Source organism: Gavialis gangeticus, unplaced genomic scaffold (genome assembly GCF_001723915.1).
Source record: "Gavialis gangeticus isolate Ggan-Ray unplaced genomic scaffold, GavGan_comp1, whole genome shotgun sequence".
Taxonomy (NCBI): Eukaryota; Metazoa; Chordata; order Crocodylia; family Gavialidae; genus Gavialis; species Gavialis gangeticus.
This window is the reverse complement of record NW_017728997.1, coordinates 25,607,458-25,623,891: the sequence shown is the minus strand read 5'-3', so window position 1 is coordinate 25,623,891 and position 16,434 is coordinate 25,607,458. Positions and strand designations below refer to the sequence as shown.

Here is a 16,434-nt window from a genome sequence, read left to right as displayed (position 1 = left end):
GGAAAGAAAGGAAAGCAGATAGAAAATGAAATGAAGAGCATAAGAAAATGAGGCAATTAACTCTTAAAAAGGACAACCTGCTAATTGTATTAAATGCATAAATACTTGGTGATGTTTTTCCATGTAAGAATGTACTCCAGTTACCAGGATGTTCTTAGTCTGTCAAGATGGATGTGTACAAGTCTATAGGGCTGGATGCAACACATTCAAGGGTGCTGAGGGAGTTGTCTCATGCGATTGCAGAGCTGTTGACCAGTATCTTTGAAAACTCGTGGCTATCGTGGGAGGTTCTGGACGGTTGGAAAAGGGCAAATATTGTGCCCATGTTTAAGAAAGGGGAAAAGGATCCAGGGGGAACTACTTACCAGTCAGTGTTACCTCAGTCCCCAGAAAAATCATGGAGCAGATATTCAAATAATCTATTTCTAAGCACTTGGAGGAGAAGGTGGTGATTAGGAACAGTCAGCATCGATTCACCAAGGGCAAGTCATGCCTGACCAACCTGATCGCCTTCTATGATAAGATAACTGTCTCTGTGCATACATGGAAAAGTACACATAATATACCTTGACTTTTAGCAAGGCTTTTGATACTGCCTCCCACAGCATTCTTGTAAGGAAGCTGAGGAAGTGTATGGGTTGGATGAATGGACTGTAATGTGGATAGAAAGTAGGCCTGTGTGAAGCTTCAGCCAGTTCAATTCGCAGGAGATTTGGCTCGAATCGGCAGCTGAATCTCTGAATTCAGATTGAATTCGGAGACCCATTAAAAGGTCCAAATCAAATTGACAGCCTCCAAATTGATTTGGAGAGATTTGGCGCCAATTTGGAGATTCGGTCGTAGACTAAACAGGCAGCAATCCTTGACCATGCTGGACACGCACTGTTTCCTCCCTCCACCACAACAGACTTACCAGCTGGAGGCAGCTGTGTCCAGTGGGGTGGGGACTGCTGCCTGTTCAGTTTATGGCCGAATCTCTGAATTGGCGCTGAATCTTCAAATCCGATCCAGCCGAATTGAATCGTGACAGTGACTTGAGCCACTGTCCCTCCAAATCAGCCAAATCCAAATTGAATACTTGCTTCTTTGCACAGCCCTAATAGACAGCTGACTGGATTGTTGGGCTCAACAGGTAGTAATCAATGCCTCAATGTCTAGCTGACAGCCAGTATCAAGTGTAGTCCCCCAAGGGTTGGTCCTGGCACTAGTTTGGTTCAATATCTTTAATGCTTTGGAAGATGGAATTGGTTGCACTTTCAGCAGGTTTGTGGATGACACCAAGATGGGGGGTGTAGTAGATATATTGGAGCTTAGGGCTAGGATTCAGAGTGATTGGGCCAAAATAAATCCCATGAGGTTCAACAAGGACAAGTGCAAAGTCGTGCACTTAGGACAGAAGAATCCTATGCACTGCTATAGCCTGGACAAGCAGCAGCTCTGCAGAAAAGGACCTGGGGGTTACACTGGACAGTAAGATGATGCAAGTCAGTAGTACGCCTTTGTTGCCAAGAAGGCTAACAGCATAGTGGGCTGCATTAGTAGGAGCATTGCCAGGAGATTGAGGGAAGTAATTATTCTACTCTTTTCTGCACTGGTGAGGCAACATCTGGAGTACTGTGTCCAGTTTTGTGCCCCCCCCCGCTATAGAAGGGATGTGGACAAGTTGGAGAGAGTCCAGTGGAGAGCAATGAAAATGGTTTGTGGGCTGGGGCACATGATTTCTGAGAAGAGGCTGAGGGAACTGGGTTTATGTAATCTGCAGAAGAGAAGACTGAGGGGAGATTTGATACTAGCCTTTAACTACCTGAAGCGGGTTCCAAAGAGGATGGAGCTGGACTGTTCTTAGTGGTGACAGATGACAAAACAAGGAGCAATGGTCTCAAGTTGCAGCAAGGGAGCTTTAGGTTGTCTCTTAGGAAAAACGATCTCACTAGGAGGGTGGTGAAGTACTGGAATGGGTTACCCAGAGAGGTGGTAGGATTTCCATCTCTGGAGGCTTTTAAGGGCCTGGCTTGACAAAACTGTGGCTGGAATTATCTAGTTGGGGCTGGTCCAGCTTTGAGCAGGGGGTTGAATTAAATCAGTGGTTCTCGACCTCTTTTGTACTGGGACCCATTTGTAATCATTGGCCAGTCCTGACCCAGTGCTGCTGACTCCTGACCCACTGCCCCCTCCACCCCCAGACCCCAGCCCTCCAGTGTGTGGGGCAAGGAGTGTGTGGGGGACGGGGGATCCTAAGCAGCCCCACGCAGGCTAGAACTCTTGACAGCCTGCAAGAGAAAAGCCATGGTTTCCCACATTTTTCTCCTTTAAAATAGAATCCGTTTTATTGATCCATTTTTAAAGTTTGTTCGCTTCCCTTTCATATATTCTTATGAGCCACTTTTGAGTCATGACCCATGGGTTGAGAAACACTGGACTAGATGACCTCCTGAGGTCCCTTCCAACCCTAATTTTCTGTGATTCTCTGTTATGCAATCATTTATTAACGGGCTGAAAAGAAGTTGAGTGATCATGAAATGGGTTGCCCTTAGGGAGATTTAGTTTACAAGGTAATAAGGGATTGGAATTTTGAACAAGCCTAAGGGAGTTTGGCACCAGAATTTCATTCAGTCACAAAGCAGAGTAGACCCTTAATTTTCAGGAATTTTTTTAAAAACCAAGCTTCTGTCTTTCAAGATTCCATGCTTGCCCTTTGTGAAATTTTATGAGCGTGTGTTCTGAATGATCCTGGGCAGCAGTAGCTTGATATGGCTGCTGAATACATCTCGTTTCCCTTAGTTTGCAAATTTCTGTTAACTACAGAACTTTTTCACCATATTATTATAAGGTGAAATCCTAACCCCATTGATATTTCATTGACTTCATTGGCCCATGATTTCATGGGGTAGATCTGTGAATGTTTTATTATAATGTTATTGGAGGGGACACATGATGCTACTGAAAGTGCCCAAAACAGCACACAGACAGAAGAGAAGGAAAGCAATACGATTTCTCTTCCATGTTTCAGGGGTGACCACCAGTATCTGGGGGAACGTTTGTTCACCAGAACGCCCCAAGGGACGACGAGGTCGAACGGTTATAAACTACTGCAAAACCGTTTCAGACTGGACATAAGGAAGAATTTCTTTACTGTGTGAGCCCCCAAGGTCTGGAACAGCCTGCCATTGGAGGTGGTTCAAGCACCTACACTGAACACCTTCAAGAGCAAATTGGATGCTTATCTTGCTGGGATCTATGACCCCAGCTGACTTCCTGCTCTTTGGGTGAGGGGCTGGACTTGAAGATCTTCTGAGGTCCCTTCCAGTCCTAATGTCTATGAAATCACCGCTCATCATAACTTTTTTCTTCTGTTTTCATAAACATGGCTATATCTTATACAACACAACCAACTTCATTATGATTTTCAAAGAAGAATTTAATTTTTGCATATCTTTGCATTACTCAAAATATTTATAATAATTTCTTAAATTATGTATAGGGCACATTAGTGATGAAACGCAAAGCCATTTAAATAGCTAAAAATTTTGTGCATTTTATAATATTTCTGCTCTTTTCTGCTGTTTAGATTTAGGGGATTTTTTTTTGGTTTGTTGTTTGTTAACATTGGTGACATTTTGGAATAAGGATATCCTACTTGAAGATGAAATTACTCCAGCCTTTCTGTATAGGTGCTAACTCATGAACATGTTCTGACCAAAAAAAAAAATGACTTTTACTGCTAGTAACAGAGGTATTAGCAGGTTGCAACTTGAGAGAGGTAGTTAGCCATGTTAATAGGAAGTCAGGCAGGGGAGAGTAGCAAGGCATGAATGATGTATTCATCTCAGAGTTCTTGCAGTCTAAACTAGGGGTGGGCGAAATATGGCCTGTGGACCAGATCTTGCCTGCCAACTGATTAGATCTGGCCCATGGTCAGGCACCCACCAGTTGATTGAATTTGGCCCACAGCTGTCCCCATGGTGCTCCACATGGGGCTGACCTCTGCCGGCTCCCATGTGGGGCAGGCAACGCCATCATGGTCTCATGCCTACACCCTGCCTGCACCTGCCAGACAGCACTACCCTGGTCCTGGCCAGGGCATACAGCTTCCTGGCAGGTGCTCAGCTCCCCACCAGCCCCAAGGAGCTCCTCCTGTCCCTGCTGCAACACTCCACGCAACAGGTAACATGGAAAGCCATGGGGATTCCTGCCGGGCAGTAGATGCCCAGCCAGGCAGGGTGTGGGGGGAGCTGCAGCCAGGTGGCTTTTGCCCTATTATGTGGGGTCTAGCTCCCAGCCACCTTCCACCCACTTGGCTGCCTGCCTGGTTTGATGAGCAGCCACCTGTGGGTGCCTGAGTGGGTGGAAGGCATCTGGGAGTTGGAGCTGAAGTCTTTTCCACTAGGGCAGGAGCCTCCCATTTATAGCTTCCTCCCCCCCTGGCTGCTGCCCAGCATGTCCCCCCATGGCTTCCCCGTGCTAGCTGCTGCCCGGAGCAGTGCAGCAGGGGTAAGCAGGAGGTGGAGGAGCTGCTGGAGGTGGATGAAGCCAAGCAGTACCTGGGTGGGTGCTGCAGCAGCCCTCCTGGGAAGCTGGCCCTCTCTGGCCAGGGCCAGAGCGGTGCTGTCTGGAAGGTGCAGAGCTTCAAGTCGCATCCTCTTTTATTCTAGCATTCAGTCAAAACACTTTTACTAGAGATTTTCAAAAAATGCAGGGGAGAAACGTTTGGCCTTAGCTCCCCTCTCTCTCCACATAAGTGCATCTTTGGGGTGTCCACAGCAGTGATATCATCTAGTGCAGGAATGCAGGTGTGGGCTGCCCCAGGCAGGAGCAGGTGGGGCTCAGTTTCAGCAGAGTGCTATGGGCTGGATGGTAGGGCAGACTGAACCTGCATCTTCACCACACCAACTGAGCGAGCTCTGCTGCATGCATCCCCTGCCCCTCCCTTCTCCTTTCCTCCCCCCAACCTGGGTGGCTCTCAGGACCTAGCAGGCAGACAGCCCCCCCCTCCCACACACACATTCATTACACCCACCCAACCCACATGCCCATACCCCCACACAACCCTCCACCAGTCCTTCTTCCACCTCCCCACACACACTCCCCACCCCCCACAGCCCTCCCCAATATACAAGAGTAAGACTTTATTTTCAGCTGTTATGCAATTGCCTCTATGTATATACTACTAAAAAATCCCCCCATAAACCAGGACAAAAATATTTGTTAAAATAAAATGTATATATTAAATTATATAATATATAAAGTGTATAAAGTAATGATAAAAGTAGAGTAGATGTTTGATGTTTTTAATATATGCTTTGTTTTTAATCTCTAATATATTACAATGATACCTTATGAAAGATTATGTTTGTGGCCCTTGACAGCTCACCAACACTCATTAAGTGGCCCTCCAGCTGAAATAATTACCCAACCCTGGTCCAAACAAAGACAAAGGGTAATTCTCAGAAAAAAGTAGACTACCCTTTGTTAAAAGGAAAAAAGGGGAGGGGGAAAAAAACCCACACCAGGTCATCTTCACTTGACATAAATAAAAATGTACCAACACAAGCCTGTCTTTAAAGATGAACTGAAAAATTTACTCTTCAAGTAAATAATTTGTTACAGTAAGCTAGTTTGCTGTACTGGTGTGTCTTGCCTTCTCATTGGACAGTCACTGGATAATACAATAGTTAAAAACTATTTGTACTTTCATGAAAAATTAAACCTGAAATCTTTGCTTGCTTTTCTATTCTGATAATAGAAATGCATATATTTAGCAAACTGTGCATCTGGTTTGCCTCCTAAGTCTCTCTCTAAAATAAAGTGGTCACAAGATGCTAACAGCATTGTATTAAATGTCACTTAATATTCCCTGAATGTGATCCAGGTTCTGTCACCCTTAGTCATGTTGGGTTATAACTCGCTACAAAATTACAGAGTAATCTTATGCTTAATTCAGAGGGTGATAATCTGTTCCTGTTCGTGTATAAAAATGGACGAATTGAAACAAACTGTTTGCTATTTGTTTTGAAATACACTAATGCTTCATTGCACCTTGCATGGATTTACATGTTTTTAGCTTTCAGATTGCTTACTGCTGTTAAATTGTTGTATAGCAGAGGAGGACCTTAGTCACTAAAAGTAAATAATGTTACCAGTAACAGCTTTGAATTGTTTCACTTGTGTTTGAATGAGGTTGCTTCTATTTGCCACTGCTTTGTCAGTTTAAAATAAAATTGAGCTATAGTTCATGATGTTTATGTTAAAATACTTTGTCCACACAGACTAAAACACAATGAACCGTTATGGTGGACTAAGCATGTTTTTTAACCTTAATGTTAATTGCAATAAATAATAAAAAAGAGAGACTGTTGAAATAAGTTTTTTTTTTTTTCCAGGAAGAGGAGACAGGTCAAAAAGACTCGTTTCTCTCTAGATGGCTTTCAATTTTTACCATACAGGGAATTGTAGAAGTTCCAAAATCATCGATTTGTTGTCAGAGCCAGGCTACAAGCTTATCCTGTGTAATTGCTTCATGGCGTTGACTGCCACTGGAATGGATGAGTCATTTTTGTCTTTATATTAGGCAGGTGGTAGCTAATCTGAGTGTGACATTCTCGAAGCATGCAGGCAGATTTCCCCAGCTGCTCGCACCCTCCCCTGGGAGCAGCTGCAGCTGGTATATGACTGAAATGCTGTCTTTATCCCAAACCTCAGTAGAGTTTTGGAATGGCATCTATCAGGGAGGGACAAATGGACTCTCCTCTCAACAACACCAAAAAAGACCCACCACACACAATCCAGAATGAAAGGCTGATAGTGTCTCTCGTGTAGATTTTTTTTCCTGCAGCCTTAAGGATCTGCTCCACCCATCTGCATACTCAATGACAGTTTCTATATTCAGGCCTGAAAGAGGGGTAGAACCAGCTCTGACCTTGGTTATTGTATTATGCTTTAGAAGCCCCTGCAGACTCTTGAGACCAGAACCCAAGAATGATTCTTCCAGGAGTTCAGAGACTCAAATTGCACATCACAAGTTGATGCACTTGTGACGTTAGTTAGTATCTCTGCTGTCTTCTAGTTGTGTCTCTTTGTTTTTTTAAAGGAAATTCATAACCTAGTTAAGTAACATCTTTTCTTCTTCTGTACTCTTATCTACAAAGGTTCTTTTTGAAGGCTTCTCCAAAAAACTTGCTAAACACAACCATAGCACTTGGGGAACAGGCTTTCTAGCCTTTTTCTCTGTTTCAGGGCATCTCTGCAGCTCTAGGAATAGAAACAACCTCATTGTTCTTTCATATTCGCTGTCAAAAAGGGGTTGCTTGCAAAAGGAGTGGGTTAGCCTGGATCCTGACTGGCCTTCTGTTGTGTCTTTCTTCATAGAATAGCACAGGAGGGAGTTGGTTGGTATCCCCAGTAGAACAAAATCTTAGATATTTACTCCAGAAAGGCAGATTCCTTTGGAAGATTCTGTGTAGGGTTCCATTTTTTCCTTGGAGGATGATTGGGAAGAAATTGGTTTTGTTCATTTTCCTTTTGAGAAGATGGTGTGTAAATGTGTGATTCTCCCAAGAACCTCTTCATGATCTTCAAGCTGGACTATGGAGATCTACAGCCTTTGTCCATCTCACCTAAATATTCAGAGTCCTAAGATCTACTTCTGGAGGTTGTATTCTTTTGTGACCAGCTCAGTAGGAATGTAATGTACTATTTATAGTCATTTACCTTTTCTACACTATATGCTTCCAGTGTGACAATCCAGTAGTTTATGGAAATCCAAGGAGGCAAAGCCATTTTCTTCAAGCTGTTGTCTTTGGCTGTGTCCTCACCATAAACTGTTCAGCAGCAACACTCTCAAGTTTGCTTCAGAGGAATTGCTTGAGAGAGAATTGAGGAATTCTTTTATTAATCGCTCATGCTAAGTGGTCTCCAAGCCAAATAGCTATCCCCAAGCTAATTGGTCTGTCTGCACAGTTATGGCTACATTGCTTCCAGTGAATAAGCATCCATTTCCAACACGTCTACTTCCTTTCAGATCTCCCTTGCCCAGGAGGCTTCAATTTCACTATCTTCTTCCAATATCATGTCTAGAGCACAGCATACAGGAGCCACTGTGGGCAAGTTCTGCCATGCTGCCATCTGCTTTATTCATGCTGTTCTGAGCAATTTTAGGCCAGATTTACATGCATTTATTGGTGCATGCAGCCTGTTAGTAGATAAATTCTCAAAGGGTTTTTTGCACAGAAATTTAAGGAATACTTCCCCCCACCCTTTGCTTTGCATTTTTTGGTGAGAGGTCTACTTTCTGTGGGTTATATTCCCCCAGTTTCTCACTTTCTCGTAGCTCATCTTTAGTTTCTCCATACTCTGTCTCTCTATCTTGGTATGGTTTTGTCAGACTTGTGATGGTGCCTTTCAACAAGCAAATATCAAGAATCTCTTGCTTTGATAATTTTGTATTCATTGCATGGATGATATCACTAGTGTGGACACCCCACAGATGAACTTAAGTAGACAGAGAGGGGAGTGCAGGCCAAATGTTGCTCCCCTTCAGTTTTTGAAAATCTCAAGTGAGAGTGCCTTGACTGCAAGCTAGAATAAAAGAGGACACGACTTGACATGCATCTAGGTAGCCTAGTACAAGAGATGATGGCACATCACTGTGAACTAGTGTTGAGGTGAGAGAGATGTCTTTAGTCATGACAAACCACATGCTATTTGTTTGGAAGTCTACTAAGTCTATGTAAGATAGCAATAATGATATGAAATTTAACAAAATGGTGTAATCATCATTTAAACCCTGAAATTCTTCATGAAAATTACTTGTGCACATTCTTCTGTTGAGTCATAAGGGAAGATGATTGACTAAGCAAACTTTCTTTAGTAGAGTATTAAAGTTATAATATTGCTTTGATTTCTATGCTTATTCCTTCTATGTCATTATGTATCTCTTTAATCTCTATACAACTGTCTCCCAATCTGTACTTCACCATTTGTCTTTTGTTTTCCCCCTCACATTATCCTGTACCCCACATCTCTTGTCCTTTTCCAATATGAGCTCTCAGTCGTGAGCCTTCTGTCCCTTTTCATTACCGTCAAGGTACTCCCATTGCACCTTGTTGCTTCTCCACAAGTAGGACATGAGGCTAAACATCCAGTTGCTTTGTCCTCTAAGGGCATCCCATTCTGTTTAAAGCTCTTGCTTCTCTGCTAGAATCCAGCAGGGCGGGGGCACAGGAAACAGACAGAGAGGCAGCCTGAAACCTGTTGCCACCATAGCTCTTCCCAGCCAATAAGAGAAATTGCAGGGGAATATTCCCTGATCCGTGTCTAAAACATAGCCAGATGCCAAAGATGGATGGTAGGAGAGAGACTTTTAAGATGCAAGGCACATGGCAGTTCTGAGAATTGGAACCACTAGATGTTTTTTAAGTTTGAAGGACCTTTGTGGAAGCACCTTTCATGAAGTTACCAGCTAGTTACTAGTTAGTTCAACAGTTCTAACAATTCGTTCCTTCATAAATTCATACTTAATTTCCATGTGTACTTATTTTTTGCCTTCGTGTGCTCTATGGTGTGGCTGTAATTGAGCAACAAACTTGCCAATTCCTTAAGTGTTCATGCACATTTGCTAGCATATGATGTAGACAAGCAAACTCCATCCCTTAACTACTGCATACAGATAAGGAGCTTCCCACATCTAAATTGGGCAGTTTACAAAAGTATGTTTAGTTAGCACCAAAACAGTTTTGTTTGGCAAATCTCAGAGAGTTTTTAGATATAGAGATCTTTTTTAGATTCTCCCTGCCTGTTGACACCACCTGCAATTTGTTTCCAGATTGTCACAGTACCAGACATGGAAGTCTATGGTGGAAGTAAATGCTTAAACCTTTGGGTTTTTTTATAAAATAGCTTTTTCTAAGAAGTTCTGCCTAACTTATTTAAAATAAAATTAGTCCTTTATTAATTTCCTGGAGGACTGAAGAATTTGACTCTGGAAGCTATTCAGCAAATTGTAGAGCAAAGGTCTAATATAAATTCTGCTGTGTTCATTATGCTTTATATTACAGCAGACTTTTGATAATCTGCTTCTCTTGCTATGCCAGACTAAAGTTTTTGTTCAAGCATGGTCATAGAGTAATATTATCAGCTTTTAATTCGGTCATGGAATGTAGACTGTGTAGACACGTACAGGGAAATGCTTAACTTGAGCTGGGATAGTAACTCTTGTTTTGTTTGGCAGACAAGCTCATAGACGAGGGACATCTAACCAAAGTGGAAGAAGCAAAGCTATTAAAAGGTTAGACTTCTCGATTTATATAACTCTGGTTTCTTTAAAATGTGCTTTACATACTCTGAATGATTCTTTGTCACAGTTTCTGATTTAAATATTTACTATTGTTGGTTTATTAAATATTTGAATTAGTCTTTTTTTTTAAAAGACCCTAAAGGGGCTATATGTTTGTATCCACTGAAACTCCACTTCATGGATTAGTTTAGCAAAATGTCTGGATGAAATTATTATCGATGGGTAGGGATGCATGAAAGACTAGTCTTGACTGACTTGACTGATTTTTCTTATTCAAAGTTTTTTGTCTGGGGTTTTTTGTCTTTTAAAGGCTGGGGTGTTTTTTAATAAGCTTGGGTAGCCTCTCACAAACTGGGATTGTTCACTGTAATGAAAACCAGGAAACATTGTCTGGCCTTAACAGTTAGGCGGAAAAGTGAAGTGTGTGCTTTAACTTGTTAATAATTTAAGCAACATGGTGTTAAATTGATCTCCACCCTTTATAAACCTGCTTTTAAAGACAAGAGCATATGAAGGTGCTTGCTTCCCTTAAGAAACAGAACATTAACAAACTGTTTTTCTTTTAAAAAGCACTCAAATGCCTATGTACAACTTAGATCCCTAAGTATTGATCAGTCCTAAACTGCAAAGTCAAAATCAAGACTGCTACAAATGTGTATAACTAATTTGATAGTTCTTTGTTTTGTTAACTGTTAGCTATTGATTTTATTTTCTGGCAGTAAATTGATAGCTGACACTCATTATTTAATTTTTTTAATGCTTTTCATAGCTATGGTTCAATATAGGATAATTTCTTTTAACTTCTCTGTCCTTCACTCATCACTGATTGTTTATTTTTAAAACAAATTTTGGTCATTTTAGGGTCCAGCATTTGTTCTTTAAACCCTATATTAGTTAAAATCTAGATTTCTTTTCTGTTATCTTCTTTGTGCAGTTACATTTTAGCTTGTTTCTGAGCTTGTATAAACTACTGACAACTTGCTTTATTTGCCTTATTTGGCAAAAGAATGCATACAATAAACACAACTGTAACTTCATGCTTGCATACCAATTATCTTGCAAAATGGTGAGTTATTTTTAGTATTGATGTCAGCGCATTCCATCTCATCTAATAAGTGTCATGTCAACAATTTCAAAAAAGATTTTATCGTTTTAAACTGTATTGAAAGTTGAGGAAAATGTGCCACTAGAGTGCTACATAAAAATGAATATTTTTATTAAAATGCTACTCTTGCAAATTTTGAAAAGGTGAGTATAGTTTAATTACTGATATACTAAGTAATATTCACTTAGCTAGACTCTGAAATATGTTTAATTGATATAAACCTAGAGTAACTAGTGAATTTTCCCCCATAATTTTGCTAGTGCACCTCAGTCCTGACCTGTAAATGGTTCTATTGTTTTCAGTATTGACTGTAACTGCTTAACCAAGGATAATCAATAAGTCCTCAACATAAAAATGTGCTGACTGTTGTGTGTAGCTCTGCACTAACAGCCTCCAAAGCAGAAGTCGTGCAACTGCATGCTACCATTGGCAAAGCAGTGGTAGTGTGTTTCAGCTTAGCAGTCTTGTGTCATAGATAAACCCATTAAGGCATCGGTGCAAAGCAGTTCTCAATGAGAAAATGAGATTGTCACCAAAGTCCCTTGTATTTTGTTGAATCCTACTTTTTTCTTGGACCTACAGAGCCATTTAAGCCTTTGCCCTCTGCCGTTTCAGATTTAGAACTGGCACATGATTTTGGTAAGATCCAGTAAAGTCCAACCCTGTTCAAGGATTCAGAGTTTTGAAGGAGGGCATGGGGGCAGTACAGAGTCCAGGTTTGGAATTAGTATCTTGCCTCCCATTTTGTATTGAATAAGAAATTACATTTCCATATATGGCCATGTGGAAACCTGAATAAACCAGATGCCAGAATTGTTCATATTAATGTTTCTTAAATGACCGCTGACATAACTCATGTGCATGGCTTTTTACAGCTAGTTTTGACTTCAGTGTCTTGTCTTTAAGGAAAATTATATTGCTTTGGTTAGCGTTATGGCAAGATTATAAGTGTTCAATAGTGTAATGTTCCTTTGTCTAAATATGAGAAAATACTTTAAAAACATTAGATATTTTATCCTTGAGAGAGAGAAAAAAAAGTACTATTCCTATTTTCCAGGCAAACAAATTAGAGCTTAAGCAATTTGTCTATAGTGAATTATGAAGTTTAAATTAGAGCCAGGAGTGTCAGATCTCCTAAACCCCTAGTCTTGTGCTCTGCTCACCAGTCTGCCCTTCCCCTATGTGGATGGTTGTGCAACCTTTGTTAACAGATGGATGTAAATCAGCCAGAATGAGACACCTTGCTGGCTTCTTTTTAGTCTCCTCTGTTTCACACATACCTGGGTATTCTGGGGCAGCAAGCATGTACAGTTTTATTTTCTTTGTCTTGGAGGAAAGGGGAAAAGTGTTTTCCATCATTAACTTGTCTGGGTCTAGTCTGCTTGTCAAGGTTTGCTGCTTGGGCTTTGGTTTCTTTCTCTTCATCAGTTCTTTCAGGTTGTTTTCTGGCATAAAATGCTACGCTCACAATGCTGAATTGTTTGGGGGGTTTTTTTCACATGATTCAGCCTGCCAATCCTAATGAATTTTCCATGCATCCATTTGTCTATAATTGCATGGTCTCCTTCCTTCTTTCTGTCCAGATCCCTTGTTTGCATGTACTGTATTAGTAGGTGAAGAAATGCTGTGTACTTGTAGGGAAGAAAAGATTGTTTTGCTGATAACATTATAATAGCTCTGTTTAAATCCTTCATTACCTAACAGTTATGCCTCAGAAGAAGTGTCCACTAATTTGGGGTAGGCAGCCAAACAAGGCAGAATGTAGTCAGCCAAAAATTCATTATATATACCTCAAGTCTTTGTTAAGGGCATAATTCGTAACTGACACATCCTTAATGTTTTTTGGTCCAGACCTGCTGTGTCTGTTTAATGAGGTGTGCATCCATCTGCGCTACCCTGAAGTTTGGAAATAAAATTAAGGAGGCATGTAAAAATGAATCTTTAGCCTCTTTGAGTCAAGAAGACAGGTGCATGGGCAAGAGGATGAATTTGTATAATTAAGCCCTTCTCATTGTTCTCCTCATGAAGCCCCTTGACCTAACTAAAAGTTTGTTTTCTGTGGCCATGGTACATGTCATGTTAATATATTATGAGCAAAGTATGGGAAGGCTGTTTCACAAGCCCTTCAGAGGTGCTTTAGTGGAAGGGATGTAGCTCATTTCCTAGTAATTATAACAAAAACTTAAAATGACTTATAGTTATTAATTTTTATGTTGATCATGTTACAGACTCTTTATTTATGGTTCATTTCCTATTCTTATTCCATTACAATGTATACAAGCACCTGTTACTGTTGTTTTACTTGTCCAAAATGCTGCAAAATAGGGTTTTGTTCCTAATAGCTGTTTCTTTCCTGCATACTACAATATCTGTATTGTTCCAGAAAGGTTGTTCTATTTTTTTTCCTGATTTGTTCCCTGAATGATGGAATAAAACAATCAGCTTTTACACTGGGTTCCAACTGGCAGGAGTACAGCTTTAAACAAAAGCTCTGGCTATACGTGAGGCTGCTACATCCCGTGACAGGCTGTAGCATTTGAGATGTGACCCTATGGTTATTCGGTCAGTTTTGGAGGACTGTAAAAGACCTAAGGAAAATTTTGGCTCCTTTAAAGAACAAATGTGCCAGTCTTCTGAAGTTCTGCACTTGCAACTTAGAAGTAATGGCAGACCTAGAATTTATAGTGAGGGTGGGGGGTAGTTGTATGGAACATAGGTGAATTTTAGTTGAGCTTCCTCTTGTTTCTTACAGAGAACCAAGCAAAAGCAAAAGAATCTGATTTGTCAGACACACTCAGCCCAAGCAAGGAGAAAAGCAGTGACGACACTACAGGTAAGTGTTCGATATAAGTTTCTGCAAGATTGCATTGCTTTCAAGTGTTCTCTTTTCATCTAGCATTAAGCTTATCATTAAGAATTTATTAAATTGAACCAACTGCATGTTTTAAGTAGAGAACATTATTTGATTTTGCATCTTGCTGCCCTGGAGCTAATTGTAAGGGGCGGAAGAAACAGTGAAAGTTCCTCTGATTTGTTTGCAGAATCTGATTACAGAACTTGACTTCAGTATACCCATTGCAATGTAACGTCTTTTCTTTTAGATGCCCAGATGGATGAACAAGAGCTAAATGAACCTGTTGCTAAAGTATCGCTTCTAAAAGGTAAACAGAAAATAACTTTTTTAAATTTTAGGTGCATTAAGAAAGGTCTACATTTTACATAACTTGTGCTTTTTGATTGTTCCATTTCTTCATGTAGAAGAACCTTAATAAGCAAAGCGCATGACGTGTATGTAAGACTGTAATGGTGCTTTGCATCTGCAGTCCTTCATCCACAGGAGCCAAAAAATAACTTGCAACATGTAAATTTTCCCAAATTTGACATGTAATCTTGGGTCTCAAAGAAGGAAAGAGTTAATTTATTGCCAGAGTTCAATTTGGCTACCCTTTGAAATTCTCCTGGTGTCTTATAGGGAATGATGGATACCTTGTATTGGGGACGCATTGCTTTTACAATTTAATACACTATTTTTTTTCTTTAAAAAGTACTGGAAGATTAACATAGTTGTACATATTTTTTTGGTTTTGATGAAAATAGCTAACAGTGGAAATGATCTAGCAGATCATCTAGTTCACTTTTTGTAATATGTAAGTGCCCCCCTACTGAATGTCTGTGTGTGTGCTTTACTTAGCCCCATTTCTGCTTATTGCATTTGAAAAAATAGTACTTTGGCTTATCAGACCACAAAAAAAATCACATATTGACGCTTTCAGGCACTGAAACAGAGATGCTCTATCTAGTTACTTTTCTTTATCAGGCCACTCCCTTGCTGCTGCTATTTTCTTTCACTCTTCTGGATTACCCGTTGTTCCCATATTGACCTTCTGTATTTAAAAGTTCAAGTAGTCATCACCAAGTTTATAAATTATTGCAAAGCAGGAATATAATTTCATTATTATATTTTGGTTTGTTTAATCTGTTTTGTTTTACCTCCCTGCAGAAGCAGTTGTGCTCTTGAATTATTTTTAATGATTTTAGTAATAGGAAAACTCTGTTTATTTACCAGATGATATTTTCCCTTATGTTCCTATCTTGTGAGATTTGTTAGCAATAAACTAGCAATATCTGTTGTAATTCTCATCCATAGCTGCTTATTAGCCAGTCATTTTACTCAATGCAGCTTGTCAGAGCATTTATTGCTTTTAAGATCTTACATGCCACTTCAGGGCTAGCAGTTGGTTTTGCTGTGCCTTAATACAGTGGTTCTGAACCTTTTTCGTACTGGGACCCATTTGCCAAGATTGATGGCTTCTCCTGAGCCATACCCCCTGGCCCTCGCTGTGCCCAGTCCACAGTCTCCTGGCCCCCTTCTCCCATGCTGGTGCCCTTCACTCCCGATCCGCAATTCCCTTCCCCCCTCCAAGCCCTGCCAAAGGGGGTCCCCCGCTGCTTCCATCCTGCTTGGGCCAGAGTGTGAGCAATGAGTGCAGGCCTGTGCATGTATGCGTGCTGCCCCGTGCCACTGGCCCCAGACATGCAGCTCCCTGCTGTGAAGCACCACCCCCACCTCATTCCCTCACTGATTCTTCCCCCGTTCCCCCTGCCCTACCTCAGCCACTGTCCCCAATGCTGGCATGCAGGTGCACACAGACATGCACACATACATATGTGTGCACGCACACAGGCATGCACAACTCCCTCCCTTGCCCCCCCAAACAGGCATGCACAACCTCTCCCCTCCCCCCCTCAAACAGTCCCTTGGACTTCCATCCCCTGCTCCCCATGCTTACCTGCATCCTCTATCCTTTATAGAGTTTCACATATTCTTGACAGGTCTTCTGATCTTGCAAAAATTGAACATGTAACTTCCACATCCCATTCCTCCTACCTTTACTTTCATCTATACTCACTTGAATTCTCAACACCCAGTGATTGGTGAAGGTCACATCTAAAATCTCCTTCTTTATAATCCATAGCCCATTTGATGTTAATACAAAATCAGTCCTCGGCACTTGTCTCTCACTTGGTTTCATCTTCA

At 41.0% G+C, this 16,434-nt stretch overlaps 1 protein-coding gene across 11 annotated transcripts in view; it reads left to right on the top strand.

Moving 5' to 3' along the window:
- The window catches only part of SLMAP (sarcolemma associated protein), a 200,255-nt gene that overhangs the window by 144,139 nt on the left and 39,682 nt on the right, over positions 1-16,434 (top strand). For all 11 annotated transcript variants that reach the window (XM_019504983.1, XM_019504979.1, XM_019504984.1 and 8 more), the window contains 3 exons: positions 10,226-10,282; positions 14,149-14,229; positions 14,498-14,557. In XM_019504983.1, coding sequence (XP_019360528.1) covers positions 10,226-10,282; positions 14,149-14,229; positions 14,498-14,557 — 198 coding nt within the window. The remainder of the gene's footprint in view (positions 1-10,225; positions 10,283-14,148; positions 14,230-14,497; positions 14,558-16,434) is intronic.